At 46.2% G+C, this 19,571-nt stretch overlaps 1 protein-coding gene across 2 annotated transcripts in view; it reads right to left on the bottom strand.

Annotated features, from left to right (window-relative positions):
• Positions 1-591: 591 nt before the first annotated feature.
• Positions 592-19,571, bottom strand: part of ANXA13 (annexin A13) — a 54,881-nt gene continuing 35,901 nt past the window's right edge. Inside the window, exons 5-12 of one of the 2 annotated variants that reach the window (XM_036830457.1) lie at positions 17,618-17,788; positions 14,866-14,899; positions 14,688-14,767; positions 12,994-13,062; positions 12,481-12,582; positions 7,980-8,055; positions 4,166-4,278; positions 592-1,222 (exon numbers count right to left, since the gene is read on the bottom strand). In XM_036830457.1, the coding sequence (XP_036686352.1) occupies positions 1,103-1,222; positions 4,166-4,278; positions 7,980-8,055; positions 12,481-12,582; positions 12,994-13,062; positions 14,688-14,767; positions 14,866-14,899; positions 17,618-17,788 (765 nt within the window). In that variant the 3' untranslated portion in view covers positions 592-1,102. The remainder of the gene's footprint in view (positions 1,223-4,165; positions 4,279-7,979; positions 8,056-12,480; positions 12,583-12,993; positions 13,063-14,687; positions 14,768-14,865; positions 14,900-17,617; positions 17,789-19,571) is intronic. The other variant, XM_036830458.1, reaches the window with a different exon arrangement.

Below are 19,571 nucleotides of genomic sequence, written 5' to 3'. Positions count from 1 at the left end.
ATTCAAACCTCGGTTCTGTCATTTGTGAATGAATTTAGCCAGGTTACTTAATGTCTCAGTTGCTTCAGCTCATAAATGGGAGTAATAGTAACCTCATAGGGATGTTGGGAAAATTAAGTATGAAAGTAAGCTACTTAGCAGTGCCAGGCACAAATAATCATCCAATGAACGATAACTATAATTATTGGACCAAAGTGTCTATGTTCTCATGACAGACCCCTTTATGTGTAGCAGCACATGGCTATGAGACAAACACCTTGGAACAGAGATGCTTTTGGTACAGAATCAATCCATTTGAGAGTCAGACCATTAACCTTGATCCTGTTGGCACTGTGCCCAGCCTAATTGTATTTGAAGGTCAGAGGGAAGACTCAAGTGGCTCAAATGTCTAGAGAAGCAAGAAAAACCATTTAAACCAGGTAGCAGATCAGGGAATTTTACCTCTCGTTACGTTTCATATAGGCAAGTCAGTTGTTTCCTTGCCACTGGCCTTGGTGACTGTCCTTGGTGATTATTAATAAATGTAACTGTTTGCATTTTCCAGATATGTTCAAATTTCACAAGTCATTTATTTACAGGACAAACACCAAAGCAAATCAACCCAGTCTTTGGAAAAGCAGCTGATGTAGGTGTAATCCACATCTTCAATTAACATGGAGGATTTGAAATTGAGCACACAGAAGGAAAATGAATGAATTGCTTACTTTGGTCTTTCTTTTACTTTAACCATTTGCTCTTTACCCAGAACATACATATCCCTGCGTGATACATATTCTTTTAAATGTTTTATTACGAATGCATAGTTTTTCATCAACTGCGGATTTCATCTGTGCTCAGAAAGCATTCAGTGACTACCCTCAAGGAAAATTAAGAGGCAGCCCAGATACTCGCTAAACCAGCATTCAGGGTGATCTAGTCAAGCGTCTTGAGGCTGTTGCCCTTAACTTAAACAGTTTGCCCTGGCCGCATGGCTCAAGCTGCCAAGGAAATAAACCAGGACCCTTGAGGGTGTTTCGTGCTGGAGTGGCATTTGCAAATCTGGTTTGGGAGGGGCTCTTGACAAAGGTGGTTCCTCCCTGTGCTCCTGCTGTGCTGGCTCGGTTCAGTGCAAGAGGGCCACCAGCAGTTTCTGGAAGTCCCCAGAGGTGTCTGAGCGAACCATGTCAGAGAGAGACTTCTGATACTTCTCTTGGAACTTGGCTTTTATTCCCTGAAGGTTCACCTGTAGGAGAAATGACAACAGCAACTGGGACATTTATAGCGTTTTCACCATAAACAAAGGCAGCCACTGTTCCGAGCACATCATTCTCACTTGCTCATTAATGCCTCAAAGCAACCCTTAGAGTTGGAGTTATTATTCTTCCTATTCCGTGGCTGAGAATAGGAAAGCTGAGTTCAGTGTCTGTGTGTCTGTTCCAGTAAAACCTTGTTTATGGACACTGAAACTTGAATTTCATATGACTTTATGTGTTACAAAAATATTATTTTTCCTTTGAGTTTTTTACAGTTACTTTAAAATCATTTTCAGGTAACAGGACTGTACAAAAACAGGTGGTGGGCCTGATTTGGCTTGCAGGCCACAGTTTGCTGACTCTTAGTATAAGGTTAAGAAAATTGTGAACACAGTTTGTAATGACACCTTTTTTTTTTCTCTTGTACCCTGATCAGCAAGGATATTAGTGCCAAACAACAAGATTCAATTCATTATCAATTTTTAGGACTTATTTTGAATCTACGGTTGACCCTTGAGCAATAAAGGAATTAGGAACGCAGACCCCCGTGCAGTCTAGAATCTGTGTATTGCTGTCTCTGCCTCAAAAACAAAGGAATTTGATCAATGACTCACCCAAGGGCAGGAAGCTGAAACAGTTTGGATAGAATCAGGCCTCAAACCCTAGTTCTTTTGATTCTACATATTGTGATCTCTAATGGAGCACAAACTTTTCCCCACACTTAGTTAATTTAAAGATCCATAAAATGAAAATACAGGTACTGTTATTTACTGAAAAAATCTGCATATGGGTGCACCCACACCATTCAAATCCGTGTTGTTCAGGGATCAACTGTAATTCATTGAAAAGCTTGAAAGACCTAGGTGCTGGAGGTGGGGAAAGGACTCAGAAGAAACAAATGAAAAGATTGTTCTGCTCTGAAGATTCTGACCACCTAGTAAAGGAGATAACACTTGCACCATGGAAGATATAATTCCAGAAAGAACACAGTAAGTCTCATAAAAGAAGCACAGAGCTCTCTTTAACCAGGAGTTTTTTGTTTGTTTTTTGTTTTTAGCTTTGTTGTTATCGTTGTTTTTAATTTAGACTCTATCTTGCTTTCTTGAGAGACTCACAAACCATTGCTCAAGCTTCTGGTTCTTTTCTTCTCCTGCCCCAATTAGAGGGCCCAACAGGAGAGAGAAAGATGAGAGCAGGAGAGGGTAGGAGAGGGAGGGATTGTTGGAAGTGGATGCTGTGCAAGAGAGAGACTGCATCAGGCAGGTGGGTTGTGATCCCTGCTCTCCTGGCTGGTAGGCTGCTCAGCTGGGGGAGGGGCAGGAAGTGGGGGGGGGTGGGTCAGTGCAGGGATGGGGTGGGGCTCACGGGGCTCTGTTCTAGTACCAGGTGGCTTTGGGGGATTAGGGGGTCTGGCCAATATATCTGGCTGGGCCGGAAGCATTCCGAGGGAATGGTCCCCATGTGGAGATGACCCAGGACAGTACTGAGACCCAGTACTGATGACCCAGGACAGTACTGGTCAGTACTGAGATAGGACAGAGCATCTTGGAATAAACACGCTACAGCTCATGCATGCTGGAGTGAATATGGCACCCTGAGGAGCCCTCGGAGTGGTCCAGCCCCCTGGGGTCTTTAGAAGCCTTGCTGGGCTTTGTCACCAACCTGCTCCTTGGAGTGTCGTAGGATCTCCAGAGACTCTGGCTGGGGGCGGGGTGAGTTACTAAGAGACAGAGAGACAGAGAAGGCTGAGACCTGGAGAGATAAGGGAAAGAGAGAATCAGAGCAACCAAAATAAAACAAAGAGAGTGGCAGAGAGACTGGGGGAGGGAGAGGGGAGGAGAAAAAAGAAAGGGGCTTTAAGAGAGAGAGGAAAATATGAATTGTGGAGGAGGAGGAGGAGGAGAAAGAGGGGGAGGAGAAATTCCAGGAATAGAAAGAAAAACGAAAGAATGGTTGTGTTGCTAAGTTATATTTCAAAACAGTGTCAGATGTTAAGTATTATTTGTCAAAAAGCTGGGGGCCAGAATTTGGGTTGGTATCTTTTCCCCCTCATTTAACAGGTTTTTGAGGGAAGATGTCTGTGGTTTTCAAGTGCCCAGTTCCACTTCACTCTCCAAGGCCTCTCTGCTGTGGATGAAATGCCATTTCCCATTTATTCTGTAATTCCTCCTCTCTGTGGCCCTGTATTCTGAATATGAGTCTTGACAGCTGCTCCCAAGCTTCTGGCCACTCCTCTCCCTGTGGCTTTGTTATACTCATGCATTCTCAAAGGGGGGCGATATTGCTCCCAACGGGGGCAAAAACTGGTTCTTAGAGGGTGAAAAAAAATCTTAATCTTTTTGTGTAAAATTAACTACGTATGTACATAGGGAACATAAACAGATACACAGTGTATGCCATCTTAACATTTCTTGGAAGGGAGTGACAGGAAAAAACTGAGTCTAAGAAGGCTCCCTGGAGGTGAGGGTAGGCGATCGCTAATTTAAAAAAGGTTGAGAAACATTGTCTTGTACTGATGTGGTTTTTTGTGCAAAATTGTGCTTCTGGGGTGTGTTTAAGGAAATAAAGGCTTAGCTCAGGAGTCGGGAAATTACTTGCTCGGGTGATCTAGTCCATTGTTCACCTTTCAGAGTGTCTGTTTTACCTTCCTTAAAATGGAGCTGCCCTATCCGGAACGGCCCCTCCAGGTTCCCTCCACACACTACCCCAAGCTCTCCAGAGCCACAGATGACAGTAATAGAAGCCGCTATCGTTACTGTATTTTTATAAAAAGAAACAGACTGAAGCACAGCACACTGTCCTCTGCAAAGTCTGGGAAGGCAAGGGCTCTCTCTGTTTTACTCTTTCTGTAAATAGGCTCTTACTAGAAACGACCTGTAGATGACATCAGTGGTGGCAAAACAAGAAGGTGGAGCCCAAGGAGTGCGTCTTACCTCCGCCTGGGTCACGATGATGTCAATGAGGGTCTCCTCGTCGGTCCCTGCACCCTTCATGGCCTTGTACAGACAGTCAGCAAAGTAGCCGTGGAGGTCCCGGGCACTCCTCACTGGGCAGGACAAAGGGAGAGAGAACGTGAGGTGTTCACATTTTGTGGAATGACCCAGAGACCCTCGGAAGGAACAGAGCTGGCTCAGAGTGTCAGCTGGCTGCCCTTGGAGCTGGTGGAATTGTGAGGCGGGTGTTTGAAAGGAGCAGACTTCACACTGTTGCTAATGGGATCTGGAAGATTCCCCTGGGGTCAGGGCATCTGGACTCTTCAACCAAAACCCCTTCAGACACATAAGAACCTCTCCTGTTCCCTGAAGACCCTTGGGAGGAGGAGGAGCGCTGTGACCATCCTCAGGCCCTCCCTGTAAAGTACATGATTCCCACCAGCAGAAATGCCTTCTCATCTCTAAGAGGAATCTCATGTCGGAGTTGGGTTTGGAGGGGAAACACGCACTGGCTGGCAACCTTGCCATGATAAAGCTTTGTAATCTTGAAGATACGCTCAGTTGGACCGTGGCCCTCCTGCCCATGCTAAACAACCTTCCTTTCTTTTGTTTTTCCTCACTAGGTTTTATTTTTTATTTAAAAAAAATATTTATTTATTTATTTTGGCTGCCCCGGGTCTTAGTTGTGGCACATGGGATCTTAGTTGAGGCATGCATGCGGGATCTAGTTCCCCGAGCGGGGATGGAACCCAGGCCCCCTGCATTGGGAACACATAGTCTTACCCACTGGACCGCCAGGGAAGTCCCTCACTGGGTTTTGTTTGTGAGCCTCATCTCTGAATCTTTTCCAAGGTCCCCACAATCATCTTAGTTTTCCATCTGGGATGTGGGCTTGATGCAATGTTTGATCCTGTCTACAGAGCACCTTCCTGCGATGCTGCTAGTTGCTCTTTTCTGGCCCTGCCCCAGCCAGAAATGAATAAAGTATGATCTAATCCACAGATTAACAAAGTGTGGTTTCTATTCACTAATCAGGGGATGGGGTGCATCTCTGCTCCTGGGGATAGATCATGATTGCTCTCCCCTCCTCCAAGGCTCATATGGGTCCATCAGGACTAACACTTTGGGGGAATGAACCCTTTACTGTTTATGTTGCTGACATTTACCTAGAACACTTAACATTTTTGATGTTAGTGATAAATAATAAGTAATACATTCAGCATAAGTGTGGAATGCACATCCTTAGTATGTCCTGCAGCGAGAACTCTTGTCTTCTAGATAATTGCCGATAGAATGCTGACAAGGAAGGGGGAGGAACAGAATTAGGAAAGCAGAGTCTAGGTTGGGGGAGGGTCTGTCTCCTTATTTTATAGGACATGTGGCAGCCACCAGAGTGTCAGCGGAGAAGCCCAGACCCAGGAGTCTGAATCCACAAGCTGCTGGATTGGTGGTGGTGGTGATGGGGGGTGGGGGGTGAACCTGGCAATTTGGGGAGCAGCATGTTTGAGACTCACTGTGACGCACACCCCCAGACGTTCTGAGCTAGTGGCCTCACAAGGTTTTCCCGGGGACCCCGTCCTGTGCACTCGTACTAACTGACGCTGCAGTGATCGTCTGTCTAACTTCAGTGCGTTCCGTCCCTACTCCAGTGACTTCCCCCCGACATTCCTTCTTCCTGATATTTTGGGGAGAAAAATCTCAACTTTTCTACCATATACAGTCTATGCCTGGTGAACAACCTTTGTTGTTCGCAGCGGCAGGAATACCCCGAAAGTTTGGGTGGGGCCAGCTTGGGAGGATGTGGGAGTAAAGATCTTCGTGTGTGTGAGAGGAAGGGCAGCCAGCGGTGTCTCTTGCTCCTCCTGGCCTGCAGAACGGGGGTTCGCAAACTCCAGGGAGCATAAGGTGATCACGGGAGGAACTTGTCAATGTGTGGCTTTGGGCTGCATTCCAGGAAGTTCTAAGTGGGTAACCTGGCGTGGGCCTCCAGAAACCGCACTTTCACACGCCTCCCCACGTGAGTCTGATGCAGGGGGTCCACGGACCCCACTTTGAGAAGGGCTGCTCCAGAGGCTGCAAGCGGTGGGAACCGTTTGGTCTCATAACACCTCCTCCTCAATTTTAGTGGCAAACTGGCATCTTTGTGAGTTAGGTGGGAGTAGGGTGGGGAGTGTGTAGAGAATTTAGTCATGAAGTCATGTCCCACTCTTTGTGTGGTTCCTTTTCAAGGTCTTTTCTAATCTGTTTTATATTTGCTACCAGTGGAGTCCACCCAACTCCTTCATTTCATGGTCCCCCAACTGCAGGGATGGGTCCTTTCCTTCCTCTGTACCTGCCTTGCTCTGATTGTTTTTGGTTTTATCTTTACTGTAGCTCAGTCTGTTGATTTGTGTGTATCTGCCATGAGTTTGAAGCTTCTTAAGAACAGGAACTGGACCTATTTACCTCTGATCCCCACGCCTGGGACAACTGCTGGCCCAGGCAGGTGCTAAGTAAATGTTAAAGGGTTGAATGGTTTTATTACCATTAATATTTAATACTAATAAGAATTAGTATTAATCTTCTGACTGAACTCTGGCGTTGTCCTGCTTCTTTACACTGCAGGTACAGAAAGGGTTTGGAGCCTTGTAGCTGGGCCATGAGTAGATCTCTCCGTTTACTTAAGACACTCATCCTTAAAGCCCTAAGGACAGTCATCTGTGTGTATCCATCGTGGGACAGGAGTGACATTAAGGATGTTCAGGCCTCTATAACAATAGCAGACCTGCTAATCTGAATGCAAAATGAGGGTGGAAAAAAAAAAATCAATTGCTGACATTGCCCCCAAAATTCCATCAAAAAAACAAAACAAAAGAGTTTGGCAGCGTGAGCACATTTTTTAGCTTCCAGGGGCTGCTTTTTTGGTTCTTCCTCTTCTTCTGGGGATATTCTCTCCATTTCTCGTGCCATTTGGGTTGCTGCCCTGGCCTCCTCGCCACCGGCGTGTGGACAATGGACAATGCCTTCATTCCGGGGCTTGCAAAAATGAGAAAGGAGCCTGCCAGCCACAGCCCGGTACCCATCTCTCTGCTATTTCCTGTCTACGGGCAACACCTGGAGAGAAATGCCTGGCGTTTGCTTGGCACGGCCTTGATCTAGTCTCCCCCGCCTTGCTTTCTACACAGACCTCATTCATTCCAATGTTGAAGGGAACCAAATGGAAAAGGTCACCCTTGGGCCATCAGGCACCCGCAGAAACTTGTTCCTGGATCCGAACCTGGGTGCTTTTGAGTGTGTGTCACATGAACCGCATGCTGCCCCACGAGACTAGACAATGGTCCCAGGCTGTTGATGGATGCTCTCGGGGCCCCATGATCTTAGTGGGACTGTCGTGGATGCTGTGGTAGGTCCCCCAGCTGCCGTCTTCAGGACAGCAGGCGGTCATGCCAAGTGTTACCTGCTGGCTGCTCAGGGCTGAGTCCCTTCTCAGGAGGGAGGGACTGACTGGGGTCATATCCATTAGGAGTCCAAAGAGGGAGCTATCTTCCCCAAGGTTGCAAATGCTCCCTGGGTGCAGCCAGACGGCTGCTTGATGTGGGGTGTGAAGGCCTGGTCCCCTTGCCTCCACTTTGGACATCCTGACTTCAGGGCTCCTTGGGGGACCAGCACAGCTCCTGTTGCAGCTGCATCACATTCATTCTCTCCCTTCCCAGTGCTGCTTAGATGTGTGGTTCCCAAGCTATTCCCTGAAAGCTTCCTGCACACAAACCTCTGTCTCCAAGTCTGGCTCCAGGGAGCCCAACCTAAGTCAGGGGCTTTCCTAGCTTTACTTTACCGAGAGTTAAGTAGGCCTTCTGCAGATCTCCTGACGTTTCTGCTTCGATGGCCTCTTCGATGTCTTTGCCAATGAGCTGGAGAAAGAAAGTGCAGCTGTTAGTCCAGGTTTTGCTTTTGGCCTTGGTGCACTTGAGGCTTGTTCTTCTACAAAAAGCAATAGAAAAAAAAAAAAAAATTTGGTCACGCAAGGACCAGATTTGGTCACGCAAGGACCAGAGGAACTCTGGGATTCCTCTCTGGCCTCAGCCCTTGCAGGGCTGGGGATGGCTGCCCGCCATTCGAGTGGGGACTCTCATGGCCTAGGAGTTAGTCCCGATTTGACCCCTAATGGATGTGACCCCCATCAGGACCACTCCCTCAGCCTCAGTTTCCTCCTCTGTGAAATCAGGGAGTGGAAAAACAATGAATAAATACTGCAACAATATTCTTTACGTTTCTATCGTACTTGAGTTTCCTATGTGTTTATAAAAATTCTTTCCGTTTCCAGTTTTCCAGGAGGCTGTGGTTATAATCATCTCCCACACCTTCCTCCGTTGTGGACCGAGACTGGGAGCTCGGGCACCTACACTTTGGGCGACATGAAGAGAGGTGGTGAAGTTCACGGTAAGGACTTGGTTTAATGTGTCTGATACTGTGGGGCTACTTGGGCTGGAAGCCAGGGGCTGACCACGTCAAATGCTGCTTTCTTTCCCTCTGGGGAGACTCCAGATGATCTTATATTCACCGCCAGCTCGTTCTGCACAGCATTACACATTAGGTTTCCTTCCAAATATTTATAGAAGCTGAAGTTCAGAGTAAATTGTGACCACGCTTAACACAAGTACCGCCTGGGCCAAGCTCAGGGCAGGCATATAAAGAGAAAGGAGAACTTTTGGTTGGGGTTGGGAAATGCAATTAAGCATTAGAAATACTGAAACTTCTTTCTTAGAAATTATCTCTTGAGGATATGACACAATTGTGAGTCTATAAATAATTGGGGCCTTTGAGGACATGCCAGTGGAGTTTATGTAGTTTATTCTGAAAACACTGGTAAACAACATATTCTTTGTGATACGAGCACAATAGATGTGGGGGGAAGGAGGGTCCAGATTTAATGAAACCCGTCGCTTGATCTCCTCATCATAGTTGGCCCATCTAGAGGTCTGGTGTGGAATCGACCTAGATAAGCAGGGGATTGGACTGGGGGGGCTTTCAGTCCCTTTCTTAGCTGTTCTCAGGTGTTGGGGGCTGGATGTGAGAGCTGGTGTTTCAGAAGAAACTGCTCTGACTTTTCCCGTGAACAGGGTTCTTGCTGTGTAGACTGAGATTGTGTTTCAAGAGGACATTTTCCCCACACAGGTCTGTGTTTAGTAAAAAAAAAAAAATCCTCACATTAAACCACTTTCCATTTTTATTGTTAGTACTGGGCTAGAACAGTGGTTTTAAATTTTCTGTAGCATCTCAGCCTACACAACAGATAAAAGCAGGAAAGCAGAGCTGTTCTGGGGAGGCGGGAGATGGGCTCCTTAGCGCAGCCCCAGACGGTAATGCCAGGTTCCCGCCCTCTCAGAGTCTCTTCGCTGCCCAACTCTGGGGGGTACTATTCATGAGATACAGTGAGACGGCATTGCCCTTTCTTCTCCACCTACCTCCTCCCCCCATTCCCTCCTGGTAGCTACCAAGGCACCTCCAGGGACTCCACTGAACACAAATGGAAAACAATCCACTGGCCCAAGCTGCTGAGATGCTCCTTTGCAAATGGAAAGCTTCTCACTTATGGGAACACTTAATTCCTAGGGGGGCTCTTTAGACAAAACCAGGTTTTCTGATCTCGGTACAAAAACCAATTGCCAGGGTGGATTCCAGACAAGCCTCAAAGGCTTCTAGTTTACCAGGTAACATTGCCTGTGGGGAGATTATTAGAAGAATAGGAGACACATTTCTTTCTTTTAAAACCAATGCCCCAAACTGACAGCGTGCCCACGGCAAAACCCTGTGCACTCTGACTTTGGTTATAGCAGTTAAAGGGAAAGGGCTAAAGGTTCTGGAATGGGCTTAGGAACTCTTTAAGGGGAGGGGAGAAGTGGTGAGGGGTGTGGTGGTGAGGCAGTGACCTGGGGCTCTGGGTATGTGTACCTACAATTTATGCTGAGCTATGTTTGGGGAACTTTATAACTCTACAAGCCTTTCATATTTGGTAGATTTGGGGACGGTAATAATCTTTCATGATGCTGCAGAGTTGGGGAAGCTTTGTTGCTTGGGCTGGGATCTCTGAGAGTGTCAACAGTTAAGACTCAGGTTTAGAGGGCAGATTAAGGGCAAAAACCTGAGTTTTTGGGCCAAAAATTAAAATTCAACTCTATGCCAGGACAACCTATGCCGTATGATACACTTCACTGATCTGACCCTAGCATCTTAGTGCTTTTAACCAGAGATCATGAGAAAATTTATGGAGCTAGGTTCCCAAGATCAGGATGAACTCAGAAGATCAATGATAAAGATCAAGATGAACAATGTTCCAACAAGGCTTTCGGAATGATGAATAGGTAGCATTTTAGAGCTGGTTTCATGTAAAGAATTATCAGATCAATTGATTATCTTACTGACCATTTGAGTTTTAGCTCTGTTTTTTGACACTATCGGTTCACATAAGGCGACTCGTAACAACTGCTAATGTTAACTGAGCACCTACTGCATGCCAGGCAATAAATGCTTTAAATCTGTTAATTCATTTAATCCTTACTAACCCTGTGAAGTAGGTACTATTATTATCCCTATTATACGGTTGGGGGGAACTGAGGCACAGAACCCTTAATAACCTGCCCAGGGTCATACAGCTAGTAGCCTAGAGCAGACTTGTTAAACTTTAACATGTATCAGAATCTGGAAGATTTGTTAAAACACAGACTATAGGACCCTAACTCCAAGGAAGCTGATTCAGTAGGTCCAGGGCAGGCACTAAGAATTCTCATTTTAAACATTGTCTCAAGTGATACGGATTCTGCTGTTTTGGGATTAATTTTGAGAACAATCGGCCTAGGGAGTATCCTTAGATAGTCAGTAGTTCATGTAAACACACACACACACACACACACACACACACACACACACACACCCTCACACATATGTGTGTTTCTATAGTGATCCCAAATGACAGCCACCCCAGAAACTCCATCCATGGCCCCAGTCTTATGGGAAGAGGGTCTAGGTCATGGAGAAGGCTTCCAGCTCAGTCTACATAGCTCCAGGCCCAGGGGCCAGGGGAGTACAGGGTCAGCTGCCTTTGATCACGACTCTGGGCAGGATTTGAAAGCAGAGGGCCCTAAGGGCTTATATACAGTAATGATAAAATTCCAAAGCTTTGTTGTCTTTTCATCTGCTGGCAACACATAGGAAGCGCTATTTTGAGTGAGGAGCAGCCAGCTGTAGCTGAGGTAGGAGCTCAGGCTGGGGAATCTTGGAGTTCTCATCCACTTTCTGCTACTGACTTGCTGTGTGGTCCTGATAAGTTACAGATGGTTCCTTACTTGTAACAGATTTTCCTCCTCCAGCAGTTGTGGGTTACAATGGCTCTTCAGCCTACATTTGAGTTACAGTATTCTTGTGAAATTGAAATGAGACACAGGGCACAGATGTACTTTGAATAGTTAAAAGCATTCCACAAATATAAAATAGGAGACCAAAAAAAATCTGATATTCCACAAAAGTCTTCTTGCAATTAAAGACTGATTTTCAGGGAAGGACTAACCACTAAGTGCCTTGAAATAGCTAACTCACCTCGTTGACTTAAAATTATCATTAGATTAAAAAAGATAATTGTATAAAAGTAACTGATACACATCTTTCCAAGAGTGTATCTCTGAGGTATTATCGTATCTGTTTTGGGAGCAGTAGATATTGTTAGCCCAACTGTCAATTGGAATAATAGTAACAGCATTTGTAAGCTTACCACATGCCAGATACTGTCCTGAGCCTTTTATATTCATCTTATTTAACACCTAAAATAACCCCGTGAGGGTGGGATGTTGATGTTCACGGTCTCTGTTTATACAAATGAGGATGGTGACATCAGGATACTTGTTGGTGGTAGAACCAGGATTTGAACCTGGACCCTCTGACTCTAGGGCTTTGCTCCTAAACTTGACACTCCCCTGCTTCCCTAGCCTCTGTTGCAAAGCGGCGTTTCCCAGCCTCAGCGCTGCACGGGGAGCCCAATGACTGTTTGTTGTGGGAGGTGCCCTGTGCACTGTGGGATGTCCAGCAGCGTCCCTGGCCTTGACGCTCTAGATGCCAACTGTGCTGCTCCCCCCAACGCACCTTGTTGTGACAACCCCACTTGTTTCCAGACATTATCAAATATCCCTTGGGGGTGCAAAATCACCCCTGATTGAGAACCACTATTGTAAAAGACACCCCGCCCCCTGCCGCCCAGTTCCATATCCCAGATCTCGGCTTCTTTTGGAAATAACTTGAGACTCAGTTTCCGTGTGAACTCCTTGCCTTAGTACTGGATCACTTACAACTTGGTAGGCTTGAAATGTGGCTTGTAACTGTTTGTGATTCCTCTTGGCCAGGACTTCATTGAAGGTAGACTCGTCCGTGCCCCAGCGGCCTTCCCCTGCCTAGAGGGCCGAGTGCAAACATTTTGAAAAAGCCTTTTGCAAAAAGACTGAATAAACAGAGCTGTGACCAGGCCTCCCTTACAGGAAACAATAAAATATGCACTGAATCTAAGCCACATTGATCGATCTAGCACTTTAAACTTCTAACCCACAAGTATACCTCACATATTTATATGATTTATACCTTCCCTTGTTCCAGAATGGATCTGAGGTGGTTAACCCCAGAATATAAGAATAGAAAAAGCAATTCTTTTAGGTTCATGAAGACTGTATATATGAAAAATATTTTAAAGATCATTCTTATTTCCCAAGTAATTCCAATTCACATAAAATAAAGTAACAGTTGTTGAAAATAATGTTAATTAAAAAAAAAAAAAGAATTTGCAGAGACTGGCACATCTGCATACTTACGTCATACAGATCTTTGGCATCCTGACCAGCTAGATCTTTGTCTACATTATCTCCTTCATCGCGATTAGCCTAGAAAAATCAACACATTGTTATTAACTTGAGTTCCTGCTTGACCACAGAAAACAAAAAGGGAAAGTCCTAGAAAAGGGGGTGATTTCAGAGGGGTGGGCTGAATCTAGACAAAACCTGGCCAAGTGGCAATGCTGCTCTTTGCTGCCATCTCTTGGGCACAACTGATAAACAGAGTAGCTTCTGTGACAACACAGTTTTCCTTTTTTTTTGGTAGAAACCAGGGTCACTCACAAACCCCACTGACCTCTAAGAAACCTCATGATGTCCCCTAGAATGAGTCTGTTGGGAAACTATTAGTCTTCCTTCCAAAATATCAAATTTCACTTCTCAGGGTCCCAGTCCTGAAGAGCCCTGAATGTTGGTCATGGAAAGTTTTGGAGGTCTAACCTAAGCCCTTAGTGGCAGGTGGAATTCTAAGATGACCTAAGTGGACCACAGTCTTGTATAATCCCCTTCTTTTGATTGTGGGTAAGACCTGTGAATATGGTGAGATACCACTCCTGTGATCATATTATGTTTATATGGCAAAGGGGATGTTTGTAGATGTAATTAAAATCCCTAATCAGTTATCCTGGGTAGGTCTGACCCAATCAGGTGAGCTCTTTAAGGTCAGAGATGGAAGAAGTCAGAGACATGAACTCCTGCTGGCCTGGAAGAAACCAAATAGCCATGCTCTGAACTGTCTATGGGGCCACAACAGGGAACTGCAGATGGCCTCTAGGAGCTGAGTGGTCTCTGGTTGACAGCTACCAGGAAAACAGGGACATCAGTCGTACAACCACAGGGAACCAAAATCTACCAACAGCCAGTGAGCTTGGAAGAGGACCCCAGGCCTCAGATGAGATGGCAGCCCTGGCCGACACCTTGATTTCAGCCTGGCGAGACCCTGGCTAACCCGTAACAGGACCCCTGCCCCATGGAAACCGCTAGATCATGGGTCTGCATAGTTTAGGTTGCTGAGTTTGCGGCAATTTGTTATACAGCAGGAGAACACTCATATACTCTTCGTGCTACAGGTGAAGCCTACTCTGTGTATTCTCTGCTATCAGTCTCTCCACATCGAGAGTAATGAAGCAGAGGAAACACACAAAGCTCACAAAGATGGGTGTGTCAATGAGAGTGCAGATGCCATCTGGCTGGGGGCCGCGGGGGCTGTGTCCTAGCAGGGCCTATTCTTAAAGCCCTGCTTTCCAGGCCAAGCTCCCTGCAGCAGTTCTTACAGGCCTAGACTTGGGGTGAATCCTGGAAGTAAGTTGTGTCATGAAAAGGGCCCTACTTGGGGTCAGATGGGCTGGTTCTTGCTCCTAAGCTGTGTCTTACTGTGTGTACACCTAGAGGTTCCTCACTGGCCAAGTGAGGTGGTGATGCTTAATGAGATAGCTCACGAACAAAAAGGGACTGTAAACTGCAAATGACTAGGCGGATTGTTATGATGGGAAAAATCCCCACTGAATGATTTCACAAGAGTTGGGCTGACAGAACACAGGTTGATGATCCCTCAGTAACATTTTTAATAAAAGAAGGAAATGTTTATCATCTAAATTGCCTTTTTCATCATGGTCCCATGCTACCAAGGGCTGTTTCCCAAGATCATAAAGCAGGTTAGACCTTTTTACTTTTACCTGTAGCAGGGAGACCAGAATTTTTTTTAGGCTTCCACTTGTATCACCTTTGACATCTGATTCAAGGCTCCTGTCAAATACTTTTGGGGAAGAAGAAAGGAGGAGAGAAAGCAGATTTAGTCTCCCAGAGGTATTTTGGAAGGAACATTCTTTAAAGTCAGAACAAACGGTCACTTACACCTTTGGTAGGCCTCTTTAATGGCGATGATTTCCTAGGAGAGGTAATAAAGAAAAATCAATACTCCAAGGTGGGGTTAATCAATAATATAGGCAGAGACAAGCAAAGGGAAGAGGCAGGAGCTTGTCTCTGGATACAGGATGCCTTTATGACTTCCTACAACGGGGGTTGTCCCTACAAGTCAAGGTCTAGGCCTAGAGCAAGTCCCTAGCTGTGTGGAATCCTTTAGCATATGTCATCCTTAGTTAAAAGTGAAAACATTACAGCTAAGCTAACATCTTCTTTCACTACCCCCTCACCCCATCTCACTCCCCCTTCCCCACCCAGGTAGCCAGTGTTAGAAGTTCAGTGCATATTTTCCCTTTACATTCATATACATATATTTGTGCTAGTGCAAATATATAGAACTGTTTTGTGTATGTGTTTAAAAAGTGGAATACTGTTCATATTGTTTGTTTTTTGCCTTATTTTTTCACTCAGTAATAGGTTTTGGAGGTCCAGCTATGCTTGTACATTAGTTAGTCACCTAGTGTTTTTTTTTAAATGGATACAAAATATTCCATCCTACAGTAAGCCCCTGTTTATTTAGCCAGCCTCTGATTGATGGACATTTAGGCTGTTTTCAGTTTTTCTCTACTTCAGACAAGACTGCACTCGGTAAACAATTTGCTGTGTACAGGAGTGCAAATCTCTCTCTAGGGTGTGTGCCAGGAAGAACTGCTTTACAGGCACACCTTGGAGATATTGTGGGTTTGGTTCCAGACCACCCCTATAAAATGAGTATCATAATAAAGTGAGTCACATGAATCTTTTGGTTTCCCAGTACATACAAAAGTTATGATTATACTCTACTGTGGTCTGTTAAGTGTGCAATAGCATTATATCTAAAAAACAATGCACATACCTTAATTTTAAAAAACTTTATTGCTAAAAAATTCTAACCATCACCTGAGCCTTCAACAAGTCGTCATCTTTCTGCCAGTGTAGGGTCTGAAATATTGTGAGAATTACCAAAATATGACACAGAGACAGGAAGTGAGCAAATGCTTTTGGAAAAATGGTGCTGAGAGGCTTGCTCAATGAAGGGTTGCCACAAACATGCTATTTGTAAAATCGTGATAAAGCGAAGCGCAATAAAACAAGGTATGGCTGTATGTTGCAATGGCTTGACCCACTTGGGAGCTGCCTCAGTTTACACTTGAACCAGCAGCGTATAAGAGCAGGCATTTCCCTACAGCATCTCTCATAAACTGTTTAAAATGAGAGTCATCGGGCAGTGATGGGGAGAAGGGAGTGGGAGCGATAGAAGATGAGGGCCAGGCCGATGTTGCTTTGGTGGGTGGGAGAGAGGAGGAAGCAGGTGGGGACCGAACACCTGTGACTCTGCAGCCCCCTCCCCTTTCTCCTCCCTCCAGCCCACTCTCAGGATCTGCCTGAACGCAGGGCCTGCTCTCTCCCTGCTTTTCTTCTTTTTACTGTCAGATCTATTTGATTGAAAAAAAAAAAAAAAAGATCTTGCTCATTGTTTGAGACCAGGACCTGAAAGAAATTAGGCTGAGGGTGAACCTCGTGTAGGCAAGTGTGATTAGAAAAGTAACGACCGAATTAACCTTCTTGCCAAGGCAGGCTGCCCAGATATTGGCTTCCTGGTCGCTAGGACTTTGGTGCTTCTGGAAAGGATAGGAATATTGAGTAAGGAGAGTTGTGTGGTTATTGGACTGAATTGATGCCGCCCTCCTGTGCTAACCCTCCCTTAAGGCACAATCCTAACCGGAAACTCCCCAAATGGAGGGGTTTTATTATCCTTTGGGAAGAAGTCCAGCGATGTTCAGGAAAGGGGTTTGCAGCTGTAGCGTGGAGGCTGCTGGTGCTTCAGGAAACGTGGATGGACGGCACAGGCTGAGCAGGAGGAAGCAGCCCAGGTGGTAGGCACTCGGGGGCTTAAATGGCACTTCAGTGTCCCAGCACTGTGGCGGTTTTCCTCGCCGTCTGCTCCAAGTGCTGTTTCTGTTTCCTACCCGGAGGCCTCAAGAATGTTGGATTTTCCTGGCATTTCCTCGCTGGACCTCCCCATTCTATGTGATGGGTGTTGTGGAAGAGGGAGGGGGTCTCCAAATAATGACCTGTGGGCCCTCTTTTCTCCTGATGAAGTCCTTGGCCCTTATGGGTTCTGGAACCAAAGATGAATGGGTTTCTGCAAGGGCCTTAACAAATGTCCTTTTCAGCTCCTGAAATGGTGGCATGTGCCCAAGGGACCAGGGGAGGACAGGATAGAGGACATGGAAACCTCTGGGGAAGTGGTGGCGGCCCCAGGGGTGTTCACTGGGACCCCCCTGACACCACCCACCCCCCTGCCTGTTCTTGTGCTCTCCGCTAGATGCAGCCATGCTTGGACTGTTATTGTATTATTTGTGCCAGGAGACCCGCAAAGTCAGGCTGGGAGGGTAAAGTAGAACTTTCCTCCTTCATGTAAAACTGTGCATCTCTTTAGAAAAATGAAAGCTGGATTGACACTGTGCTTCTGGAAGGATCTATCCTGTCAAGCCAGGAGCAGCAACACCAAGACTGACCATCAGAAGATTGGAAGAGGGATCTCTCCAGTGTGAACCAAGTGGACGCGTTTCTGCCCAGACACTTGCTCACCCCGTGGGCGGAATGCAGGGAGGACTTTCCCTTCTGGCTGCTGTAACCATCTCTGATGGGCATATGGACGCTCCCTTGGGAGCTGGTCCAGGGCTCGGCTGGGACTCACCTTATTGGTTCTCGTGCACAGGACCTCGATGAGCACCGCCTCGTTCGTGCCCAGGCCCTTCATGGCCTTCTTCAGCTGCCGGGCGGCATACTCGCTGGGGTGGTCCAGAAGGGCCAAGGCTGTCTTCTCGAAGTTTCCACTCAGCTCACTCTTGAGCACCTCCTCCAGGTCCTGTGGGAAGACAGCGAGAGTCTTGTCTGGGAACGTCCTGAGAGCAGAGGGACAGGTGTCTGCTCTCCCCACCGCAGGACACCTGCTGTGGACACACGGGGCACAATCTAGACTGGAGCTCTGCAGGCATGAGTGATCTGCTCTGGAGGACAGTTGTCACCCAAGTGCCCATCCATCTTCTGCCAAGGCTGGCAGAGAGGCAGAGGGAAGATCCCCTGCTCAGGGCTGGGGACCCCAAAGATGAATCATAATAACAACCAGCATTTGCAGAATATTTTAGGGTTCAGAGAGCTTCCTCACTGATCCCTGAAACAGCCCTGGCAGGAGAGGTATTGCATTATCCCCATGGACTGAACCTCAATAAGATAAAGGACTCATCTCCAAATACTTGGCTAGAGAAGACTGAAATACAGGTTTGTCATCTCTAGGAGACCAGATCATTCATTGTCCAAGTTGGGATGCTTTTGACAGTGAAAGGGGGGGGGCACTATTAATAATTGCAGGGGGACAACAGGAATAAAGAGGGACTGTCCTGGGCAAACCTGATACACAGTCACTTTGGCATTTTGTTAGATTCTGAAAGGGACACACGTGGGAAAGAACTCAGGTGGGGGAAGGGAAGTACATGAAATTCTCACTGGCATCCTGTTTTGGGCACGCCCCCTCTAATCACAGGTGAACTGCCTACTCCTACCTGTCTCCCTCCGACCTGATGGTTTAATGAGAAAAGCGTTAAGAATGGGCGTTCAGTCCAACTAGAGTCATCAATGTCCCAAGTTAAATGAAGGACCTCAAAGCAGGACCTTCACACAGAGACAGCCCTGTGTGGGTCAGACTGGAAGCCGATAGACCAAATTACAGCATGGGGTGGGCCTGGCTACTCAGCACCATGGCATGATGTCTAACAACACAGTCATGTAGCTCTGTGACCTAGGAAGTGTGCTTAATTTCACCAACTGTCAGTTTCCTTCTCTGAAAAATGGGAGGAATAATAAGACTTACTTCTTAAGGTTGTTGGGAGAATTCAATAAGACAATCCTTGTAAACACTGAACACAGTGCCTGGCACATTTTCAATGTTCAATAAGTGATTATTATTATTATTATTATTTCATGTTGAAAGGAACTTACAGGGAGAAGGCAAATCAACTATTTCTCAAATGAACCTCTGAGCTCTGGGCCTGGGAGGAAAATCCCAGAAGATTTTTGTCCAAGGCCCTGGGATCTGCAGTCTTAATAGCAGGTTGTGATATTACTGGCTCCATCCCGTGGCAGTTGCTGCATCTAACCCTGATCTTGTGAAGACAGGCCTTTGGTCAGTCCTCTGGTGTGGATCTACCTGAAGACTGGAAATATTTTTTCAAGTCAGATGGGCATTATATAGAACTGTAGAGAAGAGAAATCCCAGCTGCCTGCTCTCGTACGTCACAAGGATGAAAACAAATCCTTGTGTGTTTACATTCTGTTTGGACCTAGGAGCCAGCTCAGGATTCTTCGGCTCTAATCCTGGTTTCCTGCTAACTAGCTGTGTCACCTTGGGATACTTATTCTCTTTGGAGCTCAGCTGACTTTAGATTTGATTGTCTCTAATGTCTTCTAGCTTTGTGGTATGATTCTCGATCACCTCTTTGGCAGTCTCAGCTGTTTGAAACACAGCTGAGAATTGGAAAGTAAGCAAATGATTGGCAGATATAGGTATTGCAGAGTTTTGTGCTAGAGCATGCCCACTTTAACAGAGCCCCTGAGTCCTCTCTTTGAACCCATTTACACTTATTTTACACCAA

This window comes from Balaenoptera musculus, chromosome 17, assembly GCF_009873245.2.
Source record: "Balaenoptera musculus isolate JJ_BM4_2016_0621 chromosome 17, mBalMus1.pri.v3, whole genome shotgun sequence".
Classification (NCBI taxonomy): domain Eukaryota; kingdom Metazoa; phylum Chordata; class Mammalia; order Artiodactyla; family Balaenopteridae; genus Balaenoptera; species Balaenoptera musculus.
Note: the sequence above shows the minus strand (reverse complement) of the source record. Positions and strands in the feature narration are given on the sequence as shown.